General features: G+C 33.7%; 5 protein-coding genes across 7 annotated transcripts in view; 3 read left to right on the top strand and 2 right to left on the bottom strand.

Moving 5' to 3' along the window:
- The window catches only part of LOC144837226 (uncharacterized), a 29,734-nt gene extending 27,290 nt beyond the window's left edge, over positions 1 to 2,444 (top strand). For all 3 annotated transcript variants that reach the window (XM_078692246.1, XM_078692245.1, XM_078692247.1), the window contains 4 exons: positions 182 to 322; positions 767 to 976; positions 1,521 to 1,634; positions 2,013 to 2,444. In XM_078692246.1, coding sequence (XP_078548372.1) covers positions 182 to 322; positions 767 to 976; positions 1,521 to 1,634; positions 2,013 to 2,186 — 639 coding nt within the window. In that variant the 3' untranslated portion in view covers positions 2,187 to 2,444. The remainder of the gene's footprint in view (positions 1 to 181; positions 323 to 766; positions 977 to 1,520; positions 1,635 to 2,012) is intronic.
- A 930-nt stretch (positions 2,445 to 3,374) lies between these two features.
- Positions 3,375 to 9,589, top strand: LOC144836815 (geranylgeranyl transferase type-2 subunit beta-like). Its single transcript, XM_078691686.1, has 9 exons — positions 3,375 to 3,432; positions 4,107 to 4,214; positions 4,798 to 4,995; positions 5,362 to 5,467; positions 6,082 to 6,134; positions 6,458 to 6,568; positions 6,962 to 7,073; positions 7,213 to 7,376; positions 8,867 to 9,589. The coding sequence occupies exons 1-9, from the start codon at positions 3,430 to 3,432 to the stop codon at positions 9,008 to 9,010; spliced, it is 999 nt and encodes a 332-aa protein (XP_078547812.1). The 5' UTR covers positions 3,375 to 3,429; the 3' UTR covers positions 9,011 to 9,589.
- Positions 9,590 to 10,218: 629 nt separating this feature from the next.
- Positions 10,219 to 11,109, top strand: LOC144838100 (melanocortin receptor 4-like). The gene has a single exon (XM_078693459.1). The coding sequence runs from the start codon at positions 10,219 to 10,221 to the stop codon at positions 11,107 to 11,109; it is 891 nt and encodes a 296-aa protein (XP_078549585.1).
- A 1,586-nt stretch (positions 11,110 to 12,695) lies between these two features.
- On the bottom strand, positions 12,696 to 22,579 carry LOC144837459 (F-box only protein 38-like). The gene is made up of 10 exons (XM_078692584.1): positions 22,444 to 22,579; positions 20,637 to 21,529; positions 20,005 to 20,383; positions 19,494 to 19,742; positions 17,733 to 19,373; positions 16,833 to 16,999; positions 16,306 to 16,457; positions 14,872 to 14,975; positions 14,269 to 14,376; positions 12,696 to 13,856 (listed from the first exon to the last, which is right to left on the bottom strand). The coding sequence occupies exons 2-10, from the start codon at positions 21,477 to 21,479 to the stop codon at positions 13,699 to 13,701; spliced, it is 3,801 nt and encodes a 1,266-aa protein (XP_078548710.1). The 5' UTR covers positions 21,480 to 21,529; positions 22,444 to 22,579; the 3' UTR covers positions 12,696 to 13,698.
- Positions 22,580 to 22,663: 84 nt separating this feature from the next.
- LOC144837327 (uncharacterized) lies at positions 22,664 to 26,483 on the bottom strand. Its single transcript, XM_078692378.1, has 4 exons — positions 26,347 to 26,483; positions 25,792 to 25,927; positions 25,343 to 25,534; positions 22,664 to 24,131 (listed from the first exon to the last, which is right to left on the bottom strand). The coding sequence occupies exons 2-4, from the start codon at positions 25,925 to 25,927 to the stop codon at positions 23,368 to 23,370; spliced, it is 1,092 nt and encodes a 363-aa protein (XP_078548504.1). The 5' UTR covers positions 26,347 to 26,483; the 3' UTR covers positions 22,664 to 23,367.
- Between the last annotated feature and the right edge of the window lie 166 nt (positions 26,484 to 26,649).

Genomic DNA, 26,649 nt, shown 5'->3' on the forward strand with positions numbered 1-26,649 from the left:
CCAGTAGGCTGTGAGTCGCAAGTAATGTTAACATTTACATGAAATAAAAATGGGGAAAACTCACAAAAAGAAAAACAAAATAGTAGAATGCTCTACAGTTACTTTAGAAATAAACCAATGCAGTGATACACATACCTCATTTTCTATGATGTTCTAAATGTGGTCTTATTTATATCGTCAGTCAAACCAAGAGGCTCATAAAAGAATGAAGAAGCAACTTAATAAACTAACGCAAGCGGTGGAGGAGCATAGAAGCAGAGCAAATCGCTTAAACCAAGAGTTATTGGACACTCGTCAGCAGTTTATACAATTACAAGAAAAGGTTCTTTATTAAATATTTGTCTTAATTCTCAAAATAATACTTTTACGATTTGAAATTTTGGAATGTTCATGGAAAGGTTTGTTTGTTCTGATTTGTGTGAGAAGAGAAAGTTGAGAGTTTGTTTGTAGTGGAGCTGTAGCTTGGTGGTTAACGAGCTTGCCTTCCAATCCCAAGGTTCGGGGTTCAATCCTGACCTAATGCCAGGGTTGTAACTCATGACTCTTTCAACTCCACTCCCTAAGCCTCAAATGAAACTTAGTTTACAAGCACGATAAATTATAAAATAGTTTATCCATCCTGTAATTGGTGAGTTACTCTCTGTTGGATGTGTATGAAATTTAAAAAATTTTTAAAAACTAGGGCACCACGTTAAAGACAAATAAATACAGTGTTTGTATTGATTCTTATGATGCTCATTTGGTTGTTTTCTTGTTTGTTTTACAGAACACAAAGTTATCTGTTGAAAGCAGAAAAGATAAAAAATTGGAGGCATCTTTACAAAATCTTCGTAAGGAGATCAAGTCGGAGGTGTCAGTTGGCTTAAAAGATCTGGAAATGTCGCGATTTGAGGTATTGGATGAATTACAACAGATGAACGAACAGAAACGAGAGTTAAATGACCAATTAGACACACTCAATCACTCGATACAAATGGTAAAATAAGAAATTTTATTTCAAGTCACTCTTCCGAATACAGTAGGATCCCTTCTTTGGGACATGCCTATTAAGGGGATACGTCCTCATGAAATGAATGAGGAGCCACTAATGGCCAACTTCTATTTTGGAGAAACCCTTAACAGAGCAATCAACTTGCCTATGAATTTAAGTAACCTCAAATTTCCTATGATTATAGTACACGTTTTTCTTTTATCATGATGTTAAGCTCTGTCTACACTATCAAACTAGTTTGACAAAAAAAGGTTAATGTACCCAAATATGGTAGATATGCTTAATGATAGTGATATGCCATCATCATGTCCATATTTGGGCACATCACATTTTTTTGTCACATAAAGTTTGATAGTGTAGACAAAGCTTAACACTTTCTTATTTCAAAATTTATTTATTCACATAACATATATAAAAAATACAATAATTTGTAGAGCAAATATTTATCCAAAAAAAGTTTTCTTTGGATGTTTGCTGCAGTTTCTTTGATATTATTGTTTGTATTTACTCATTGTTGTATATCTGTCAGGCTTCCCTGGAATCTCACGTGGACCGGGACGTTGGTTTGTTGCCTAATGTAAACCGTTCACAGTATAGGGACACGGTTAAGGAACAATTTGAACATGAACAGGCTATGCTTAAGGTAAATGACCTTTGCTTGTTGACTATGATATGTTTTGTTCCAAATCTTGAAGAATGACGTGTTTGTACCCTTGTTGATCCTCTCAAAATGCTAAGGTTGTAAAATGTATATTTAGTGTATATAAGTGGGTATTTACTCAAATGGACTGTATTTTGGGCTTCAATAAAACCATTCCTAAAGTTCTGTCTACACTATCAAACTTTATGTGACAACTGAATGTGATGTGCCCATATATGGACTTGATGATGTCATATCACTACCGTATTTAAGCATATCACTAATATAAATGGGCACATCACACTTTTTTTTGTCAAACTAGTTTTGATAGTGTAGACAGAGCTTTATTCAAGTACTAATTTTGTGTTTTATTTCTCTCAGCTGAAGATTAAACAGCAAGTTGAAAGGCAAGCAGAGATCCTAGACAGTGTCCGCAGGAAATCTGAGTCCACGTTATCTGGAGTCCGACAAAAACTGTGCAATTTTGAAGAACTTGTTAATAAAAGTGGTGTACAGTCAAGATTATTTTTAGATGATGAGTCTTTTACTATATAATGAGGTCTGACTGCTGCACCTCAAGATTATTATTAGATGACGAGTCTTTTACTATATAATGAGGTCTGACTGCTGCACCTCAAGATTATTATTAGATGACGAGTCTTTTACTATATAATGAGGTCTGACTGCTGCACCTCAAGATTATTATTAGATGATGAGTCTTTTACTATATAATGAGGTCTGACTGCTGCACCTCCAATCTTCATGTTGTTTGTATATTCTTATTATAGCCAAATATAATATTTTTATATCAAACTTCATGTAGTTTAAATTTGTCATCTTTTGGGTTGTCAATGTCTAGGTTATATACAATTTTTTTTGGAAAATGGCTAAAATATATAATTTTAAAAGTTGAAAAAAAATTTATTGAGGTTACATACATGCGCAGACCATAATGAATCTGTGCATGCCACTTTATTATGTTATGTCGAAAATGTTTTTGAAAAAATCCCTGTACAGGGATTGTTTAAAAAATTGCCAAAATATTGACTTTTTAAAATTCAATTATTATGCAATAATATTACCATATATGCACATATGCACATATGTATATGGATGTGGTTGAGTTGGAGCTTCGTGAGACCCCGGAATTGAAGTATAGCAAGTTCGAACTCCAAAAATAAATACAACATTTTGTTATGTCACGACTGGTGGACACACAAAATTACTTCTTTAAAAAAAAAAAAATTCTACCACATTTGTGTTTCAACTGAGACAAGTTGTTCTAAGTGGGGTCCGAGCATGGACCATAAACAAAATTTATAGGTTTAAAGATTGTTTCCAGCTACGGTGGAACATACACAACAACGACGTACGTAGGTATTCAAGACGCACTTGAAATTGACGACACAAACAACAGATCCATCGCGCCGCCATGATTGGACAACTAAATCGCGTGCTCACGTCCTTAATTGCGTTGCATTAAGTTTGAAAAAATCAAATAGAATTGATCTTAAAATATTTGTCATGTCAATTTACTTATTCGGAAACATCTTTGCCTCAATGGGAATGCCCGAGGTCATCTGAACATTCATTCTTATTCCAAGGAGTTGTTTAGGTAGGCTACAACTTAGTCTGATCATTCTTCTATTAAAACACCCGCCTTTTTTCGCGCGAAAGTTTTTGAACATATGGGGGCGCTATCCAACTACAGTAAAACAGTACGCCCTCAGCATAAAACAATAACAAACCACCAGAGAGGAGGAGCGATCATCCAACCTCTTGGGCCTAGATCTCGGAGATGGTATGTAGGCAGTCTAGACAATTGCCTAGCTTAGCTATGTTTTCTAATGCAAAAAAGAACATACATTACTATTAAAACCGTTTAAATATTAAGCGTAGCCCAGCTAACCCAATATTATGTTTAGGCCTCTTCTAGCTAGCCTAGGCCTAGCCTAGCTAAGTAAAGTAGGCCCACCCAGCCAGGGCAGGGCCTAGCTAGGCCCTCCAAGCTATACTTGTTTCAGATAGGCCGCCTAAATAGAAGTGTAGGCTAGCTAGGCCGGGGCACCCTCCCTCTGTTGTTCATTGATAGCCTAGGCTATATGTTAACTAGGTAGTCTAGTCCAAGCAGTTCTACTACCTACTACTACTAGCTCTATGTCTTCCCTGATTTACGAGACGCCTCTATTTTAAATTTAAAAAAAAAATTTCATTCGATTATTGCAAGAATACAGGAACACTATTGCATTTAACAAAAAAATTTAAAAAAAAAATTTCTGTAAATTATGATAATTGTAGTTAGTTCAATCACAATATTAATTATTATTAATTATGAACATTAGCTCGTGTATCATTACAATATTCTTTAATTAAAAATGTGTATGAATGGAATTTTGTATTTACAATTAGTTAAAAAAGGTTTATTTAAAGTAAGAAGACAGTACAAATAATTATGACATGATGATGTATTTTCAGGGAACCCAAGTAAAAGATGTGGTAATCAAAGCTGATGCACCCACAGAACTATTGCTAAAGAAACATGCTGATTACATTGAAGCCTACGGCAAAAAAGAAGATGGCTATGTGAGATATTTTACAACAGTTTATACTATTATAATAGGCTGTATTGTTACACCCAAGATGAACATGCAATCAATGTTATGATAGTATCTAAAAAATGTGTGTTTTTTAAATATGAAAAATAAATGTATATGTTGTTAAATTCCTTCTTTTTACGAGCATGTCCACAAGTGTGTCTATGGTTTTAGAATAAGAATTGGTAATAGTGAAAATGATCTTGATAGGTGTACTACAAACTGTATCTGTTACGATCGTCAACTTTTCTATTTTAGTGTGATTTTCCGTTTATTGTATTGTTTGTTGTATATGCAATTTTTATTCTGAAATAAAGTTATCAATCAAATATACTATGGCGATGTACGCATTGACCTAGAAGCCATGTGTGAAGACGAAAGTTCCAACTTGTGATCAATTAAAAATAACATGCCCTACTGTAACATGTTCTTCGCTCCCTATTATATTCATGCTTTTTAAAAAAAGAGACAGATTATAATTATTTCATTTGGATTGAAATTCTCTCGAATCCACACCAAAGTAAATACTTAAATAATATAAATAAAATAATATATCAATAATTTCTTTGCAGGAGTTTGTAATGACGGAATTTCTAAGATTAAATGGCGTGTACTGGGGAATCACAGTCATGGACTTAATGAAACAACTTGATAGAATGAACAAAAATGACATTCTCAAGTTCATATCAGATTGTCAGCATGAATGTGGAGGAGTTAGTAGTAGTCTTAAACATGATCCACACCTGCTTTATACACTTAGTGCAATACAGGTTGGTAATTAGGAACATATATATCCTATTCCTGAAAATTATTCTCCCTAAACCAACCTCATCACCAAAATCAGTTACCGATCTTTACCAGCTAGGCCTACACAACTAAGGCTAGCTAAGCTAGGCCTAAGACCGTCCACGAGAGGACATTCAAAGCGAGCTATTTAGGTAGTACAATGTTTCTCTCTTTTTATCATAATTTACCATAAAACGTACATTTAGTACAAGGGATGGTTTAATGTGAAAAGTGATATATATGCATTATTTTTACAAAACGACAACAATTGTAGGTCTATTTTCTTTAAAATCTTGCCTCTCATATACATTCATGTGATTAAACTATAAATTATTTTTTTTGTCTTTAAGATTTTAACCATTTATAACAGTTTAGACACAATTAACATTGAAAAGGTTGTTGAGTACGTGTCTGGTCTACAGCAAAAAGATGGATCATTTATGGGAGATAAATGGGGTAAGTCTTTTAAAATTCAAATCTATTTAGATCTACATGTTCCCTAATGATGGACCTCCGTTTTTTTCTGTCCTGTATCTTTTTCTTTAGTGCTGGCTTTCCAATCGGCCTTTTCCCCTGTGTTGGCCTCTAGGCCACCAGCACGGTCACTACACTTCCCTGCGCCAACCGTAGCCTTCTCTTATTAATATTGTTATCCCTGGTAAGTCTCCGTATAAATTGAAATAAATTGAAGTCCTTTGTTGTGAAAAGCATTAATACAAGTTTAACATTCAAAGATATCTCTTTGTTGTAATTTTTATTTTAAATTTTAATCGTTTTAACAGTATTTTACAGAGTGTTTTTGTAATCTGCATTTTTAATAGTATTTTACCATATAAATAGTATTTTAACATTGCCTTTTGCAATTTGATATATTTTTCTTTGTTGTTTTATTGTCTTAATTATGCCAAGCAAAACAATTTCCATTTTAAAGTGGGCCAATAACATTTCTTGAATCTAGAATGTTTCTCCAAACCATTTGAATGTCTCTTTTGCATTCAGCGCATATTAAACCCCATTAAGGTAAAGTACATACAGTAAATGAAAATACTATTATGATTATTTTAAAACAGGTGAGATTGACACTAGATTTTCATTTTGTGCTGTTGCCTGTTTGGCATTGCTAGTAAGTATGCCCATTGTAGTTAAATTACCCATGTAGTCTTTTCAGTGAAACTAAAGGCATCTCTTCATCCTGCAGTGTATAAACAAAGATTTTCTATTTTTATATAAATTAGACCAATAAAAGATGAATAAATGAAGTATACACAATGGGGAGCTTTTGATTTCTGACAACCTATGAAGTTAGGTCATGTCATTTGATGTGTCATAGGTCATTGCCTGAACCTAAAAACCACCAACACTGTGTTGATGTATAGAGCAGAGAAACATGTCCCAACTTCCCCTCATGCGCATAATTGATGGTGCTTTTCGTTTTACTTTCTTCAGGGTAGGCTTGATGCCATAGATGTAGACAAGGCTGTAGAATTTGTCATAGCCTGTATGAATTTTGACGGTGGGTTTGGGTGTCGCCCAGGTTCAGAATCACATTCTGGACAGGTACTGTATACTATATATCTTGTTACCATGCACAGTGTTCAATTAATGTATATAGTGGTACGTTACATTGTTTAGTGTTCGCAGAAAGCTGCTTGTGTCTGCCTGTAAATATATTTATGTTTTTCCCCTTAATAAAGCTCTGTCTACACTATTAAATTTTATGTGACAAAAAAATGTGATGATGATGTCATATCACTACCACATTTGGGCATATCTCTACCATATTTTTGCACATCACACTTTTTTTGTCAAACTAGTTTGATAGTGTAGACAGAGCTTTAGAGTTTTCTGCTGTTTGCTGTGATTGTTAAATAAATGAAACATGTATGCTTTGTATTATAATATATTATAATATGAATATTAATAGATAATGATATTTGTGTTAATTTTCAGATATACTGTTGTTTAGGTGTACTATCTATAACAAATTCTCTGCATTTTGTGAATGTTGATATGCTAGGCTGGTGGCTGTGTGAACGTCAACTACCATCAGGTGGCCTCAATGGTAAGTTATTAGAAAACACCGTTCTAACCATGGAGCGAGTGAGCCTCAAACTTTTGCCGATGTTATGGCTATGTAATTACGGCTGCACTGTCTTGACCGCTCGGCCACTCACTCGCTTTTGATGATTGTTTTTTTATAGGTAGACCAGAGAAGCTACCAGATGTATGCTATTCATGGTGGGTGCTGGCATCATTGAAGATCATTGGTAAGATTCACTGGATTGATAAAAAGAAACTTGAGATGTACATCCTAGCATGTCAAGATGATGAGACAGGAGGCTTTGCTGACAGACCTGGTGATATGGTAATTCAATTCAACTTAACATTTATTTCTTCCTTCAAGAAAATTAGGAATCATAACAAATTCAAGTAAAATATAAAACAAGTCAATTGATGATAAAAAAAAAGTATACAACAGGTATCAATAAAAGGAAGTAGGCAGTGCCCAAGAAGATACAAATCTTGTGGCGGGCCAGCCTATTTACAGACACAGGTAAGACGGTCAAAAATTTAAAAATACAGGATGTAAGGACAGGGACATAACAAGACAGCAAATGGAGGAAAAAAACAATGATCAACAGAATGACAGCAAATCATATCCTGACCAAGAACTGACAAATGAAACTCGAAAAAATTGCCGGAATAAAAAAGAGAGATCAATACTTAGCAACCATAAGTACGTTATAATAATAATAATTTATAATAATTCAGGTATATTTATTGTCCAAAAATGCCACAAATAGCCGGAAAGCTAAAAACCGTAACATTTTACAATACAACAATTAAAATTCATAAGAAAATATATGTAAAAATGTATAGACAAAAACAGATTAATAATATTTATTAAAATAGATAGAACCTTTCCTTAGGGACACCTATTAAGGTACTGGTACTGGTCCTTGTAACTGTGATACTAGATCACATATGGTGGCTATTGACTGTATACAGTTAGTGCTTACGGACACTGCATGTTGATGCTCAAAACAATATCACTGCTTCATCCCACTAGACCACTATCATATACATATATATATATATATATATATGCATTTTTTCCTGTGAAATGGAGAATGGAAATTTATGTTTTAACATTGAAACCTTTGTTGGAAAGTGTCCCCTTAATAGGTGTTCTACTGTAATTAAGATTATCTTTATTACCAAAAAGAAAACCATAAAAATACAAAATAATAAATATAGGAGATATGAGAAAATTACTATTTGATTGAAAATTGCACAATCATTACAAAATCAATATGTTTTATAAATCAATACTCTACAGAAACAAATGTGTACAATACCTTTAATATTAAATAATATATTTATGGTTTTAGTAGTACAAAAGCTTATTAAACCTATAATCAATAACCATAATATTTATCTTAATGACAATATTATCGAACGTAAAATTAAGATTATGATTACCCAAGCGTATTTGCAATAAAACATCAAAATATATTTAGATTATAAGTATTTCTTTCCTCAACATATTCTGCTTACTTTGTTAATTTAATTCATTTACAATATCTTAATACAGTATATTGTCTGGCTGCCAATTATACCATGAATGTAAAGATTTGCGCTATATAAAAAATCTACCTATTATTATTATTAAAGCTCTGACTACACTTTGTGACAACAAAATTTGCCCATGGACACGATGATGTCATATCACTACCATACAAACTAGTTTGATAGTGTAGACAGAGCTTAACAGTGTTTTCTTGTCTTCTGAGTGGATCTGTTCTATATATGGGTTGATATCATCTATTGTTAACACTATTTCTTGTCTTTCAGGTGGATCCTTTCCATACACTGTTTGGTATAGCTGGTCTTTCACTACTTGGTAGCTACACAGAAGACATCAAACTAGTAAACCCTGTATACTGTATGCCTGAGTACGTGCTGAAACAAAACAATATTTGTCCTCAAATTTTATGATGGATTCTCCAATATGAAACGGGTTAGTAGTTAATTCTTTCGAGTTATGTATATCCATATATGGCATGGCAGTCAGTGGCTGGATCTCAATGGAGATACAAATAAAATAACACTGAAAAAATGACAATGCTGTCGGTGGCTGAATCTAAATGGAGATACAAATAAAATAAGTAAAAGCTAAATCAAAACGATAAAGTGTAAAACAGCATAAAGAAATGCCAATACCAGGAAACAATATTTCTTGGTCAGTGCAATTATATGTATAAGTATAATAAATGTATTATGTAATAAGCAAAGTTGTAGTGCAGGAAAAACAACAGATGGGGTTCAAACACACAGCATTTTATTTAGCTAGAAAAGTGGCACAGGATGCACGATAATAATAAGATGCTAATGAAGCCAAGTTTTCCCAAAGTAAATGTAGAGGAGAATACTCATTGGATGCAAGGGTGCCCTGAGAGCGTATAAGGGCCTTAAAATGCAAGGAGGAATGGTAATAAAACTGAAAATTGTGATTTTACATTGCCATGTTCATGTACTGATTGAAACTGATGAAAATAAATTAATTTTTTAACATTATTATAGATTATGTAAATTATTATTATCGTTCGTTATGTATCATCAAGTTACGTAAAGTTATGCCTGGAAGTTTATCAGAGTTTTGTTATGCCCGAGTTGTAGCATTCTTTACAGCTGAAATTTTGAGTTGTACCGTTCATTACATTGGACATTCTCCAATAATAAAAAAAAACTTTCCAAATATAAATTGGTTTATGTATATCGATTAAAAAGCAGTTAGATCTACGCGTGTGTGGCACAATTATTGATACCAATGCATAGTTTGTTCTGTAGTGTTTGGCCATGATTTTAATTTTCTGTTTTTGACAATGGAAGAGTCCATTGTATCAGTGATTTAACCTTTTAATTGTTAAGGTTCTTTCCTTTGACTGGTTACTTTGTAGCCTATTATCAGTGATGTGGGTGGTACTAAGCAATTTGTCGGGATCATTCATTCGTGCAGGATTTGTCATCGTCACCGCTTGATTGCTTTCAACGACTGTGTTATTGACTTAATCAACAGTTAGGCCTACAGTACTACAATTTGTATTCGGGTTGGTTGTATAGCCTCCGCGATTATAACTTATATCTACCATTTGCTGTGAGAGTTACAAAAGTAATCCTAAGCAGAAAAGAACACGATCGTTAAAATGAATGACTCGGCGGTTAACTGTGACTACACGCTCAAAGACATTCTGTTGTTTACGTTTAAAACAGAGGAACGGTATTTATACTGCGTGGTTATTACGTATGTTTTAAGTATTTTGTCATTATTACTCAATATGTACATGGTGTATACGTTTGCAACGGAACAGACGCTTCACAAACGTCATTATCTGTTCACGGTATCTTTAGCAATTACGGATGCGATATTCGCTCTGACGTCATTGGTTTCGGTAAGCGTTGGTCAGTCTGTCGGTCAGACGGGAACTCTAATCCTGTCAATAATTCGGACTTCATCGGTCATGGCTTCATTTCAAACACTAGAAGGTATTGCTGTAGAGAGACTCTTTGTTATTGTTTTGTACCCACTGGATAAAAACATAAATTCTCCAAAAAGAATTCTTGGCGGGATTTCAGTAATCTGGGGAGTATCAGCAGTCGTGGCTGGTTGTCTGCACTTCATTAACGAGTTTGACATCCTTTCAGTGATCGTTCCTATTTGGAATCTTACCATACTGATTGTGGTTACTATCACGTACGCTGTTATCTACCGAGCCATCTTTAAACACGAGAAGAAGATATCTGCACATCGATCACAAGAATTGAAACTATCGAAAAAGTTACTAAAAACGTTCTCAATCATTATATGTACTTGTACAGTGTGTTGGCTGCCCGCAGATATTTTGTCTATTGTTGATTTGATATTGAAAGATGACTATTGTACGTATGATTACTTTGTTGATGTACACGCAATGGGATACAACTTGGCTTTAGCTTATTCACTTATTAATCCTTTAGTGTATGGTCTTGGAATATTGGAGTTGCGCACTCTGAACAAAAAAAGGATGGCAAGTATGTGCAGTGGATGTAGACAATGATAATGTTCACACAGACGGCGGCTCTTTGTGTAACTCCTTAAAGCTTGGTTCCCACTAGGACGCAACGCAATGGTGTAAACGAAACGCAAGTGCATTGACCAATGAGCGCGAATAATCCATCGCTTGTGATTGATAAAATCACTTACGTTGCGTAATTGTATTACGTCTCTAGTGATAATGCTTACTTCCCACTAGCAACGCAACACATCGACGTAATCGCAACGTAAGGGTTTTGATCAATCAAAAGCGATGTATTATTTGAACTGTCGCCTGTCATTGGTGTACTCGCGTGCGTGGTGCCTACGTAGTGGGAACTAAGCTTAAAGTAGAGGTGGCGAACATTAATGACCGTATAGCCTGGGCGCAAGTCACTCCCAACAACTAAGGAGGAAGGATACAACCACGATCTTTACAGAGTCAAGTGCACACCTTTAATGGAGATCTGCGTATTCATTAGATGTGTATAAAAACCATTACAATTTTATATGACCAGAAACAACACTTATTAGTAAGAAATAAAGTTGCTCGTCGCCACCTAATAGCCAGAACCATAAATTCCAAATATTATTGATTGAAAAACTATGACAACTGGTGACTTATTGTATTATTGATATTATATGTTATCGTAATTACATGTAAAGCGGTTATTACGTTTTCATGCTTAGTTATTTAAAGAGATAATAAATTAAATCAACCTTTTATCTGTTTTCTGCACGAATATCTTTCTTTTTTTCTGCGATTATCATCCTAGCGTTCTAAGATTACATCCCAGTATGAAAGATGTACTTATTTAAGAATATTTTAATTGTTTTGTGCATAAATAAAAAATAATTCTTAATGTAAAGCTCTGTCTACACTATCAAACTAGTTTGACAGAAAAAGTGTGATGTGCTTAAATATGGTAGTGATATGACATCATCATGTCCATATATGGGCACATCACATTTTGTGTCACATAACATGAGATAGTGTAGACAGAGCTTTAAACGTTTGGAGCTTATGTAAGATATTGTGTTTGATAAAATAAAACGTTTGTAAATGTAATGTTACAAAATGTATACAAAATATCACAAACTAGGACTACTATTAGGCACAAGGTTAACGAGTATCGGCGGAAATACTGATCTAAGCAATAATAGATTAATACCAAGCACGACGACGCTATTAAAGTACACGGTAGCAGCCATTGTCATCTCCGTAATTGGTTTATTCGGCAAAACAAATCAACCTTTCAACAATAATTTGCTAGATTGCGTCGGAAACCATCTTGTAGTTCATTATTTTCTACCAAGTTATGTCGAAAAAATACCATACAATTGCTAGTATATTGCGTTAGTATCATTTAGAGTCATATTACCAAGTTATGACGAAAAATAAAACGGTAGTAATTTTGTAATTTTTGGGGGAAAAAAATGTATTATTTATTTTCCTCAGATGTTGAGGTAACTTGCAGAGCACATTACATTTTTGACATAACTAGTTACTATGGCTCTAGATGATGATAACGCAGTATATGTGCATATATGGCAATACTATCGCATAATTATTTGGTTTTAAAAAGTGGATATTTTGGCCATTTTTCGAAAAAAAATCCCTGTACTATAGTAGGGACATTGTCGAAAAATGGGCAAATTTCGACACTTTTATTTTTTGGCATAACTAGTTACTATGGCACTATAAGATGATGATAACACAATGTATATGCATATATGGCAATATTATTGCATAATAAATTTAAAAAAGTTGATATTTTGGTTTTGAATTGTGAATAGTTGCTATGGTAGACTACATATATCACTAAAAAGTCAACCAGCGCAAAATCCATATATTTTTCCTTTAAATTAAATAATAAGCACTGTACATTCTATGGACTGGTAAAAATGCAAGCAGTTGACCAGTCCAATGATGACCTTTTTGTGACCTGATTGGTCACATGGTTGAGGAAGATAAAAGAGGACACAATTTTAAGTTTGTATAATTTGTTTTTATAGTAAAATTGTATATACAGCAGAGGTATTAAAAATAATAACAAAAGCTATATAATATTAAGCACTGTTTCAATCATTTGACAGTATAATTATATAGAGCTAAAAATAATAGTAAAATTATAAATAAAATTATATTCTTGAACCTGGTTTAACAGCAACATTCTTCCTTTAATATAACCTTAAATTAATCATTTGCTCTGATAAGATGACCACCTCTCCCTCTCTCTCTATATGATCTCTATAGAAAAAATTGTACAATTAGAATTTGCCTATTTGTTTTTATTTTTAGAAGGTGTTCAGCTGATCTCTCTGACCCAAAAGAAACACATGATAGCAGAGACCTTATTAGCACTGCTATGGCCAAACAACAAGGGTTTAACAAGCCAGATAAGCTCAAAGGCTGACCTGACCTACATAATTAATTGTGTTTCCTGAAACATATACATGTGTTATAAAGAAATTATACATATAAATAAATTATCTGTCAAAACTGGTTACTTTTCTTCCATATTTTTAGCACCATATGTGCAGTAAATATATCCATGATCTCTTTCTAGGATGTCATAGGTTAAAGGTCATCATGCTAATGTTCGTTATGAAACTAGTTCTTTTGTATATCTGATACTTGGATGTAAATACACATAACACATTTCTTGATGTCTGTTTTGATTGACCTCATTTCAGCCATGTCATGGGTCAAAGGTTCAATACAACGTTTGGCAAAAGTTGCAACAATGTCTGACCGTTCTGAAGGGTATACTGAAAAAGACAAAGGCAACAAATGTAAGTAATTGCACCACAATGAATTTTAAGTATGCAAATAAGTTACATAGAGTATTGTGTTTTAATAATTTTTGTGTAAATAGCCAAGAATCAAATCAACCAAGTATTGCTGTTTTGTTCTTTCTGACTTTTTCCATGGAGTATGGTGGTTACCTAGTTACTAGTCCAGATATTGTATGTTGTGCTATTACAGTACTACCTCCACGGATGCTAAGAGGAACCAATAACCGTATTCACCAATCACACAAGATATTTTCCTTAGATATTAGGTATTTCACTTAGATATTAGGTATTTCCCCTTAGATATTAGGTATTTCACTTAGACAGGAGTAGCCTAGTAGTGTGAATGGTGAATACGGCCACAGTTGTATAACAAATATTAGCTTACCTGCTGGGAATGGTTTTCCAAATTGTATCTGACTGCCATTGTCACTTGATAGAGTCTGCATCCAGGGTACATCAGTGCTTAGTTTGAATCTGACATTGCCAGCAGAACCTAAAATAAAATATTATTTACAAGCAGTGTTAAATAAAGATACAAAGATTTTAAAGTTTGCTACAATATTGTTTCTTGAGTGGAATTATTTATGCAACGGTGCGTGGTGCACACTGTGTTGGGCACTGGACTTCTGGTCCACTTCACCCTCTTTGCCTCTCTCCACCCATGTGTACAAACGGGTACCTTGTAAGGTCAAACACCACTGTACTGATTACAAATGTTCTATACGTGTTGGTCAGGATAAAAATGATAATGAAGCTATATAACAACGAAGCATTATCATTATTAATTAGTTAACAATGTACGATTTTCATTATTATTATTAGTTATTAAAATTAGTGGAAACTGGTGCCAGTATTTCACACTGATAGATTAAGAGCACCACTTGCAGTGACACAACAAGAAACTTGATACTAAATGAGAATTGAACCAAAGACTGTCAGATTTGAGGGCACGTACCAATCAACAGTACCATAATACAGATTTACTTACATTTTGTGATAAATATGTTTCTTGGTTGTGACCTTCTTCTGACCTTTTTCTTGTCTTTAGATTCATCATCGTCATGGCAATAAGTCAAAGTACTTACATAATAGCTGTAGAAAAAAAACCACATTTTGTTTATTTATTTAAAATCCAACAGTGTGTCAAAATACCAATACAGGATCGCCATAAAGTATAAAATTAGATTTACATAAATATATATATATATAACTTTAAGACTTGCACTGATGAAGGGCTAGTGTTGCCCGAAAGCTCTGCTAACTTTTCTGGCTGTTTTATTTATCGTTTTAATTTAGCTTTTTGCTTTTTTTTTTGTATCTCCATTGAGATCCAACCACTGATACCCACAGCATTGTCATTTTTTCGGTAATTTGCCCTTGGATTTATATATAACATTAAGAAAAGGAACAGATTTATATAGTACTTAAAATTTCAAATAATCATGGATTTGTCAGGATAAATTACAGATACATGCACAAGAGCAAAATGATTCCACAAATTCTAAGGTCTACATTTTCTGCTCTATAAGCTATAATAGGTATCAATCATAATGTGTTGAATGAAAGCTCTGCTTATTTTTTTAACTGTTTTACTTTATCGTTTCGATTTAGCTTTTTGCTTATTTTATTTGTATCTCCATTGAGATCCAGCCACTGATACCCACAGCATTGTCATTTTTTCAGTAATTTTCCTTTGGATTTAAAAATCATAATAAATCAACATTTATTTCTCTTGTAAATTCATAATAAAGTATTGATAATTTGAGTAAATAAGCGGAGACCCAAAAAAACCCCAAACAAACAAAGCTGCCCATAAATTATTATTAGCCAAAACCGTCTAAATGGAATATACTAATGTAAACTAATTTCAAATAGCCATATTAAGATAAAATCTTATTAAAGAAAAAGCTCATTTCAAGAAATGATTCTTCTATCAGATATTGCACTTAGCTGAATCAGTTGAGTGCAATATCAACATGTAATCATCTTGAGTTGTATTGCTGCGAGCCTTCATTGTTGCTGGTTTCATTATAGCGTTCACAACATCCACAAATAGTGAGAGAGTTTAGTAATTAGAAATTGATTAACTTAGTCTTAAAGATATATTATCCCCCAAAAACATGAAATTGAAGATTAATTAAATCAGACTTTGAATCAGACTTTGCAAAGTTAAGCACTTCCGTAGAGAAAAAATCCCGAAAACATAATGTTTTCAGTAATAAAATGACAAAATAAATGGTTAAACCAAAACTCATTGGCTGGCAGCCAATTTGCCTATTTTTTTTGCTTTAAATTTTTTCAAGTAAATAAATTTTTTTTTCGGTCCAACTATTATGTGACATTATAATGTCATATTCAATAAAAAATTTAAAAAAATATTTTTTCAGGTGGACAATACATCTATGATGAAAATGTCTCTTACTTGTTTAGCCACACTGCAATGTCCATCCAATTAGCCATATAAACACTGCCCTCTATTGATGGTTCTGATGACTTCGATTCAATAGCGTACATAAGTTGGTAACTATGGTGATCAATCGCAAACAACCATGACTCCAATGCAGACTTGCTCTTCTAAAATGGGCCAAAATTATTATGGTATATTTTCTATGCAATATTATGAGCATTTTTATATTATTTTTTTTAATTTTTAAACAAATAGCATCGCTAATACAGCAGAACTCCTGCTGAATACGGGTTGGGGCGTAATGTTAAAAACTTTGATAATTCACATGAAAGTGACCCCTGAATAGAGGTCTCCTAAAATAGGGTTCCCAATGGAATGGTTCAACTGTATTAGATATTATACAGATATTGACTGCTTAGGGGTGTATTATAACATTTGAGATCCCCCCAGAGAGAATTATATGTTTATTGAGGGATTATATTTTTACATAGGCTATGTAATACATCAAATATTATAAAATAAAGTAAACTTGACGTAATTACCATATGTAATGGACGCAAATTGACAAATCTACTGCAAGTAGGTGGTAGCCATAATATAGGTTCTAGTAGAGCAGCATTTGACAGACATGGTACGTGTGAAAAGTCTATACGAATGAGATTCGGACAGTTCTTCATTTTTACCTCTCGTAACAACTGCAGATCATAACCTGCAAAACAGATTTCAAATAAAATTATTGCCACAATTTATTATTAAATATTATAAATTGGCACTCAATTGGGACATTAACGTTGAGTATAGTATTATAATTATACTTAATTTATTGTTTATAAACAAACTCTATTATCACAAGAGACAGTAACCCTGAAAACTATACAAATTAGCATTAAATGTTTTAACCTTTAACATTAAAGCTAATATTAATTGACCAATAATAAGGTTAACATCTAAAAAATACAATATAAATGTTTTAAAATGCACTTTAAATTGCTTTTGTAAATAATTAAACTTTCAAATATACTGAATTGAAACAAAATTTATTCCAAATCGTTACCGTATTTAAAAGTAATAAATACTGCAATTATTAGACATAAACGACCAGTAAATGTACTCATTTCGGGTAATAACCCATGATAATGTCGGAATGCACAGGAGACCGTTACGCTTCAGTGCTTCTATCATGTCATTGGTCAGATGTTTTATTCTACTCTGACATAGTGTATAGTTATATACTCAATCCATTGGGGGGGGGGGGGGGTGTCAAGATCAGTAGTTCCTAGAGAACCGAACTTGCACCGATGGCTAGGGTTAGATTCAAACAAAATGATAAAATGTAGTAAAATCATGTAGCTATGTGTCTCCAGAATACCACTGTAAAATGTACTGTATAATATAAAGCTGGTACAGTAATCCATAAAAAAACAATATTGAATGCTATTTACCTGATAATGTTTGAAGTTGGGGGCAATCCGTCAAATGCAGATGTGATATACCACACGAGTCAAGAGTTAAACCTTCTAAAGTTTTGGATGTTATAACCATCACTTGTACTGGATCATCTTCTGGTACGGGATCACTAGTACTGGTGGACTGGTTCTTAGTTGAGACTTTTTTGTCACTTTGAGACTTTTTCGTAGGGCTAGCATTTGTACTTTTTGGTGTCAGTGAATTTTGCAATTTACTTTTAGAAGTACTTTCGCTTTGTGGTGTTTTTAATTTTTTTACATCACATGTTGAAAAAGGTTTGTTCTGATTGGACTGTTTTGTATCAAGAAGATGTTGTCTTTTGGATCCAGTAGATGTAGTTGGTAATGAGTCTTCTCGTGTGCTATCCATACTGGTATCAATGTTTTCTTCAAGAACTTTGTCAGTGTTCTCAGATGCATTAGTAGAGATGACATCACCAGTGGTGACAGACTCAGACGAGAAAGACCTTTTTTTGGTATCTTTGTTAACGGCAGAAAAGTGGTTGTAATTATCAATGCTTTTCAAATCACATTGTTCGTTTGGTAATTTACGTTTACTACAGGATTCTGAGCATATTTTATCCAGATCCTTCTCAATAGAATTGTCAGGTTTCAGAGTGGATTCTACCGTCGTCGTACGTTCTCCACTTTTCAGTTGGTCAGTATGTAATGCACTGCTTCCTGGCTGTACATCTGGGTCACCCACAAGGTCACTATTTGGTATGATAACACTGCTCTGGCCACTTTGAGTACGCACTGCACGAATCATCATCTGACCCGAATGGTCATGATAGGTACATTCTTGCACGTACGCTTTGCTTGTAAGACCAAAGTTTTCCTCAAGAGTTGGACAACGATTCTGTATCGCCGTGTTATGTTCCGACGACGATCGCTGATGGAGATCACAGCCAGTTGCGGGAGTTTTTGCCAAGTTAGTTTTATCTGTTTGGCTATGCCTTCGTTTTTTCTTTGATGGTGAATCTTTGATAGACTCGTCATTTTGATTGTGACAAGATGATTGGCCAACAGATGATGAAGGTTCTGGGTTTGCTAAAAGTGAAGAAAGTGTATCTGTTGAAGAGGAGGGGCGGTACGATGATGATGTTGATGAGATGGAGTATGATGATACTGATTGAGAGGATGCAAATGCCGGTTGTGACGATGTTGATGGTGGTACGAATTGTGATGGTGATGACGAAGGTTCTGATGAGGGTAATGATGTTGATGATGTAGGTAACGGTTTTACCGCTTGGGGTAAAGATGGCGAGCAAAATGGTGGTTTTGATAAAAATGCAGGAGGAGTTGATGGAGAGGAAGAGCCACCCGATTTTCTTTTTATGCTTTTTTTCACATCTTTTCCTTCTGGTTTTGATATTTCTTTATTTTCATCCTCCTTGCGAGATTCATAGTGTCTAGAACCTCTGGCCTCCGATTGTTCACTACTGTCATCTTTAGGAAGTTTGCCGTACCGCGGGCCGGTATCAAGCTGGTGTAATTGCGGTTGAACACTGGTTGATTGACAGCCTTTCTCATTTAGTGAGTTAGTTGAGGTTTCTGGCTGCAAGTCCCAATTTATCTTCTCATCTACTTCTACAGTTTGATTAGCATTGACGCTTACTGGGGTGTAAAAATTAAATATATTAATTAGTTTTATCCTTATACTTATTCTTTATTGCCAATCATAAAAACAACAAACAAGTACAGAGAAGGGTTTAAGTATTTATAGATTGTACTTACCTTCTTGGTTATCTGCGCTATTTGGTGGTGCATCCGTTGCAATTGGGGCCACAAGTGCAGATGACACACCTAGCCCTGTTCCAGCGCTCAATCCAACCCGAGAGCAACCTTTCGGTGGTGCTCTAAACATGTGCTCAATTCTGATATCATGAATGACTGGGAGGTCATTGGTCAACCACTGGCAAAACTTGTCCAGTTGGATAGAATGGCAGTGGTCAAGATGTAAACTCTTTAGCCATTCCCACTTTTCTATAATTTTTGTAAAAAAATAAAGAGTTAAGTAGTCAATTGTTATGATTCTTGCCTAGCGATTCTAGGGGCTTTTGTTCAAAGTCCACTTCCAAAGATTCTTTACAATCTACTAAAATTTAGTTGGTTTTCAGAATGCATTAGAAAATCAGAAATAATTTTGTACTTTTGTCTCAGAGAGTTAAAGATACCTAAAGAGTATTTTATTGGTAATTTTCCTTTCCCTAATTTAACATGAAATAATTACATTTTCAAAACTTACTCTCTTCTTCACCCCACAACAGAGGGTTCTGGAGATGAGGGCAGTTATGAATTGTCAAGCTGATGACAGAGTTAAACACAAGTTCTACAATCCTCATACCCATATCAGATATCAGTCCAGGTGACTCGGTATAGTCTGTCAAACCATGTTCTACAAACCGCTGGTTTGTCCATTCACCAGATTTAATGGATGGATGGATGTAGCCTAGTTCGAGAGTTTCAAACATGTTGAAAGTGACCTTAGCTAGCTTAAGTGCCCAGAAGAAGCTGTCTTTTGACAGAGATGGTTGTAGAGACAGCTCTTCTAACCAGTACTCAGACGCCAGTAGAAGATAGCCTATATCAGTTTCAAAGCAGTTTTTGCACGTTCCAATTCGTACCTGAAAACAATAGTTCATAAAAAAAGGCTGTTTTAAGAATATTGGATAAAGTGTGTGATGATTCAATTAAATTATCACTTAATGAAAAAAAAGAGTAATGAAAATGTATTATAGTTATACAGTAGAATCTGGGTTTAAAATCACTAACCTATCCTTATGTAAACCTTGGTTAACAGGCTAGTAGATAGTAGATAATGAATATACACATTTTATTATACAATTTACTCAATTATTATTTAAACAACAATCAGACCTTTTCAACTCCAGAAAAACCGCCTTTTTTCCACACGTCTTCGACCACATGTTGCAGAAGACCTCCAAGAAACGGAACTCTGACGAGATCCAAACGACGCAGATGCGTAGCGTTACCCAAGGCAGTCAACAACGGTACATAATGCAATGGGTTCGTTGGACCAATACAGTTGTGCATCATGAACGAAAGAAGCCATTGGCTCTGAAAATGTTGAAAGGGTTGTGGATTTGAAAATTTTACAAATTGTAGATGTAATTCATCAAGTCCGTTTAAGGCTGGAAGTTCAGGCATAAGGATTCCATAAAGGTGAAGGCAGGTTAGCTTGCTGGTGGTTGGTAATGTCAATTGTGATGACTCACTACACGGAAAACAACCATTACGATTTCTGAAGTGTCCGAGAATTTCAATGTTCGGTAATTCTGTCAGAATGGCTTCAAGGAGATGAATGTCAGAAATCTCAACACCAATTAAATGTTGACAGAGCTGGAGAGCATTGGTAATACCAGCAATACTGATTTTTCTCTCACTGTCTTTTTCATCTTCTTTGCGTAGAAGAAGATTTTTTGGATGAAGTCCGTAAATGTACTCGATGTCTATGCAGCGACTTAGAAGATGATGTAATGCCTCATCATCTATTGTTTCTGGCATCCATCCGTGCCACGTATCAGAGGTGAAATCCAAAGATTTGACCAGCTGCAAGTGAAGTGCAACTGCTTTCTGGAGATGTCGTGACAACCGCTCAAGGCGCAACAGAGACTGGACTGGTAAGTAGCGCAATATTCTTACAAGCATCTCAAATGAAAGCCTACTAAGGAAGTCAGTGTCATCTTGAACTTCCTCCATTTTGCCTCCTGTTGCTAGTCAAACTTCTACCACTAAAACAAAACCACTACCTACAAAATATAAATAATATATTATTGTGATCTTATTCATCTGGTGATACAGTGTTTTTTTGTAACCACTCAATACGTAGTCCTATGACATGCTTCAACAAATTGTTAGCACTCATGCACTTCTTATTATACCGTAAATCTTCAAATTGTAACCCTGGGTTATTATTCTTTGATTGTTTTTTAGGGTGGGTTACTATTACTAATCTTAAATTAGGCACCTGAAAATAGTAACCCACCCCAACTTTTCCGGTCAGCTCATAGCAAAATATAAAACAGTACGAATAAACAAATTTGGTTGAACTTTATTTCATAAACTCAAAAACACTCAATCCCGAGATCAACATGCTCCTTATTTTCAAAATACGGCTGCATCATAAGTTTTTGTGACTCTATAGTTAACTCCCATGGGTTACTATTAGAGTAGTGGGTTGTTAATATTAGTATAGATTGACTTATAAGGTGTGGGTTACTATATTAGAAGTAGAAGGAGGGGTTACTATTAGGGTGTGGGTTACTATTAGAAGATTTACGGTACTCCCTGCCAGATGTAGAGTTGAAGCCTGGGCTGGGTTAGTAAATGTTATGTAGCTTCTATCTAGTTTTAGGCCTAACTAATCATATATTTACTTATTTATATTTATTACTAGCCTCACGAATTAGGTAATTAATTGTTTAAAAAAGAATTAAAAATTAAAAGATATAATATATAATTATAGTTTTAAATAATACTTCTGATATTATTATCAATCATAAACATTCTACATGCTAATAAACAAGGACTAAACGACTTGAGGACAAACAGCAGACAGGAAACCCAAACTCAGAAAGGGTAAACAATTCTCAAGTTTCCGGGCCTAGGCCTAGCACAGGATTACTCTGGCAAAAACTAAATATATATTTTAAAAAATGCATACCAGACCAACGGAAAAGGAATCATGTTTATCCTAATTTATTTGGAATGCTAATTTAGCTGATCATTTTGATTAAATGTCGTTTTAACTTGAAAACATGATCTGACACTCGCGAAAAGATCCACAAAATCTGCTGCCCTGCTGCACGATGACTATGACGCGCCAAGATCGCCATTGACTGAGTTAAAAAAAAGAAGTGGTCCAAAAAAAAACAGTAAGCAAGTAAAGTAAGCAATTACTGTATTGTAATTATAGTTTTTAATATAATCTATTAGTATACTTCAAATACTACATCACATGACTACTTGTTAATGTTGAGGTAAACATATAAAGTTATTATCAGTTCTTGTTTTAAAAATGTTGTGAACCATAATAAGCATGGAACTCGTATGGAGATGAATTAAAATAATGTAACTCATGATAAAGGTAAGTTACAAGTTTCACATACCTATGTAACATAAATATATATGGAATGATCGAAAGAATGACACACCCACGAATGAGAAACAAAACCACGTCCAGAAGTGTAATTATTCTATGTTATTCTTTATCATCCTAAGTTTCCACAAAATATTATCATGTTGATTATCAGGACTAGTGTGGTAACAGTTTTTCACAGCAGTTTTATCTATTTTTATTAGAATATTAAAGCAAAGAAAGTATAATAATTATTACATTTCTTTCCCAGTATGTTTAAAAAAAAAACAAATGGTAGTTAAAAAGAAATATTTACAGTATTATTTAAGGGTTTCTATTCTTTTATAAGTAGAAAATATCTTAGATTACGGTTGTAGCATCTATACAAATATATTTATTTCACAAAAAGGAATTAAAATGTAGTGATGTAATAACAACAGTCCAATATCAAAACCTATTTGACAATTATTGACTGATTTAAAATAATTAATTGAAAAATTGTTAAAATCCTCAGAAGCCAGGGAGTAGTTTACCCTTCTTCTGTAAGCGTTTAACCTTTTTCTTTTGTTTCTGATCCTTTCTCGATTGAATATTTTTTGTTCGTTTCTCCTGTTTATCGTTCTTTGTTTTTTCTTGTTGTTCAATTCTTTCTTTCCATTGCTTTGCGCTCTTTTGTTTTATTTTCTTTTGTTTCTTCATTGTTTGTTTAATTAGATTAGGATCGTCTTTTACTTTAGTTCCCTCCGCTTTCATGAGCGCTTTCTTCCACGCCTGGCTCTCTGCCGTTTGTTTAGCTTTCTCTGGATCCGTCTCTTTCAGTTCTTTCATCTTTTTTGCGTCCATTTCTGCCTTCATTAACAACCTTGTGTAATCTCTATTACTTCTTGGTTGATTTTTCTTCACCCATTTCTTCTTTTTTTCACTTGAATTAGTAAATTCAAATTTACTAAACACAACCTCACCCTCGCTATTCAAAACAGGGGGCGCTGTTGGCTTATCGGCTTCGTCTCCCTTACTCTTTTTATTCACGCTTGCTTTTTTAAGCTCCTTTTTAGATTTTTTAATTGCCTCAAGTCTTTCTTGTTTCTGATCTTGCGACAGTTTTCTTAACAGTTTCGTAGGTATACCATTGTTCGTGTTATCCAGCGTATTACGTTTATTTTTCATACGTGCAATTTTCACATGTAATTTTTCACGCAACTCTTCAATTGATTCAGAACTATTGATTTTCTCAACACTGATTGGTTTGGTAGGAATTTTCTTCTTAACTTCATCTGAAAAATAAAGGTAATACATTTAATAGTCAGGATTAATTAATGTGAATGAAATGAAATCAATATTTTTACCTACGTAGTCATTTAATTATAAACAAACATTAGGCAGTGGACGAGTATAATCTTGATTCTTGATTACCTCTCTGTGACCCAATTGTGACGTAGAGATTATGGCCGAGAATTACCGAATGCAGAATATGGCCATCGGAAAAAATGAGTATAAAAAATACATTCATGAAACACATTCATACAAGGATAATTAAAGATGTATTGTCCCTTTCACTAATTCCAAAAAAATAAAAAATAACAGATTTCGAAAAAAAGTGGGTCATTTTGAAGTATCATAATAATAAACCAAAAATTTGTCGAAAAAAAAATCATTTAACTGAAATACAGACGTTTTTTTGTTAAAAAAATAACTCTGACTTCCAGTCAAAGTTTTCGATCAAAACATACCCCATTAATGAAACGCGCTTGTTTGGCTACTCTGTATGCATAATCATAAAACTTCCTCACGATCTGTGTGAAAATACCTTCTCAACTGTGACGAGTTGTAAACAATCCTAATTAGCATATGCATAATGCGTACTCGTGGTTTGAAATCTTTGTTTACTTTCGCTCGCGACGATTTTCCAGACGAAATGTAATCAAACTAATTTACCTGTTAATTACGTAAACTTGTTGCTTTTGGCTCGATTTTTTCGACTTAAAGTGAATAACTTTAATATTACTTTGATATGGCCAATTTAAATTTAGAATATTTTGACCTTCATTTTTTTGTGTTTCAAGGGACAATACATCTTTAAAAGATCATACAGCCAATTGATTAAATTCACTAAAAAACAGGATTAGGTACATTGTCCCCATAACAATTTTTTTTAAAAAAATATGCCATTTTAATGTCATATAATAGTTATTCGCTTTAACCAAAAACTGGATTTAAAAAAAAATTATTTACCTGAAAAAAATTGTAATTTAATGCAAAAAATACTAAAATTGTCTGTCAGACAATGGTTTATTTTTGGTTAAAATTAAACGCTTCTTTTGTCTTTTTATAAATAAGTGAAATAATAGTTATTTTTTTTTTTTGCAGAAGTGATTAAAAATTGCATATCTGATTTATTAATCTTCATTTTCCATGATTTTGGGCAACAATACATCTTTAACTAATAAAATTAACTAAATAAACATAATAATGTAATATCTCAAACCTGTATGATCATGAATGTCTAGTTGTTCTACTTGTGTAGTGATTTCAGGGTTGTCTTTTGTCCTCTCCTGTTCAGCACGCTCAGTTTCTTCCTTTTCTGCGAGTACTTCTTGAATCTTTGTAACACTCTTGTGTTGTGCAGGATCAAGTTTCTTTTTTTTTGACTTCTGAATTTTGTGACTAGGAACCTTTCCTATAAATCAGTAATAAATAACAATTTAAAAATAAAATTCAATGACAAAAAAGATTGTTGTTTCGGAACCATTCTCAAGAACAAATGAGTAAAACTAACAACTAATTTAAAATTATATTATACATAAGTATCTTATAAACTGTGCGAAATAATCAAACCATATCATTATTATTATTTAACTTTGTGCAGCATTGGTCTTTTTTTTCAAATTAATTATTATCATAAACCGTCCCTTTTAAGTAAATAATCTACACTACCTGAACTTTCTTTGCCATAGAATCCATACTGTTTGTCCTCATTGCTGAAGTAAAACTTTGCTGGAATAAGATTAACCATCTGATTAAAGTATCGATTGCGATCAGTAAGACGCTTCAATAAGTCCGTCTCCTCCATCTGTAAAAAAAAAATTATAATAAGTCTCATATTTCTTTCATTTCCTCAAAACATTTATTTAGTTTTCAGAATATTTATATAACCATCCATCCATCTCATGGTTGAACGAACAAAATATTTGTACACGTGACATGTACAACATTCATAACTCCTAACTTGCTAGGCCATGCTTTATCTCGCTTTATATACTGCTGCGTGAAAAACGTATGGCCTTGCCTAGTCATCACTACTGACACTGTCTCATGTCTGTCACAGCTAGCTAGCCTACCCTCTCTACAGTAGTGTAGAGTACGTAAAGTAGGCCTATTTCCAGCCTCCAGGCCTCTCTCTAGACTCTATCTAGTTAGCTTGCCTAGGCTTTTTCAGATTAAAAAAAAACAATAATTTACACGCGATTTAATGGTAAAACAATAACTTACAATATCTATGCGAGTTTAACTTGCACAATTTAACTTTAAATGTATTGTCGGATACCTTTCCTCTGAAAAACAAGCACGATTTAAATCATAAATGGTCGAAACCGAAATCCACATGCAGTCACGTTTTTTTGTTTCACGAACCCAGACTGACCTTTCTCAGGCTTAGTTTTGGAATAATCCATTTTCAATTTTGGATAAATCAAGTTTTGTTTAATTATTCATGTTTTTTAAAGTTAGATAAAATTACACTATGTACAATAGTACAAACACATTTTGAGTTATTTACACACAGATTGTTAATAT

This window comes from Antedon bifida, chromosome 3, assembly GCF_963402885.1.
Source record: "Antedon bifida chromosome 3, ecAntBifi1.1, whole genome shotgun sequence".
Taxonomy (NCBI): Eukaryota; Metazoa; Echinodermata; class Crinoidea; order Comatulida; family Antedonidae; genus Antedon; species Antedon bifida.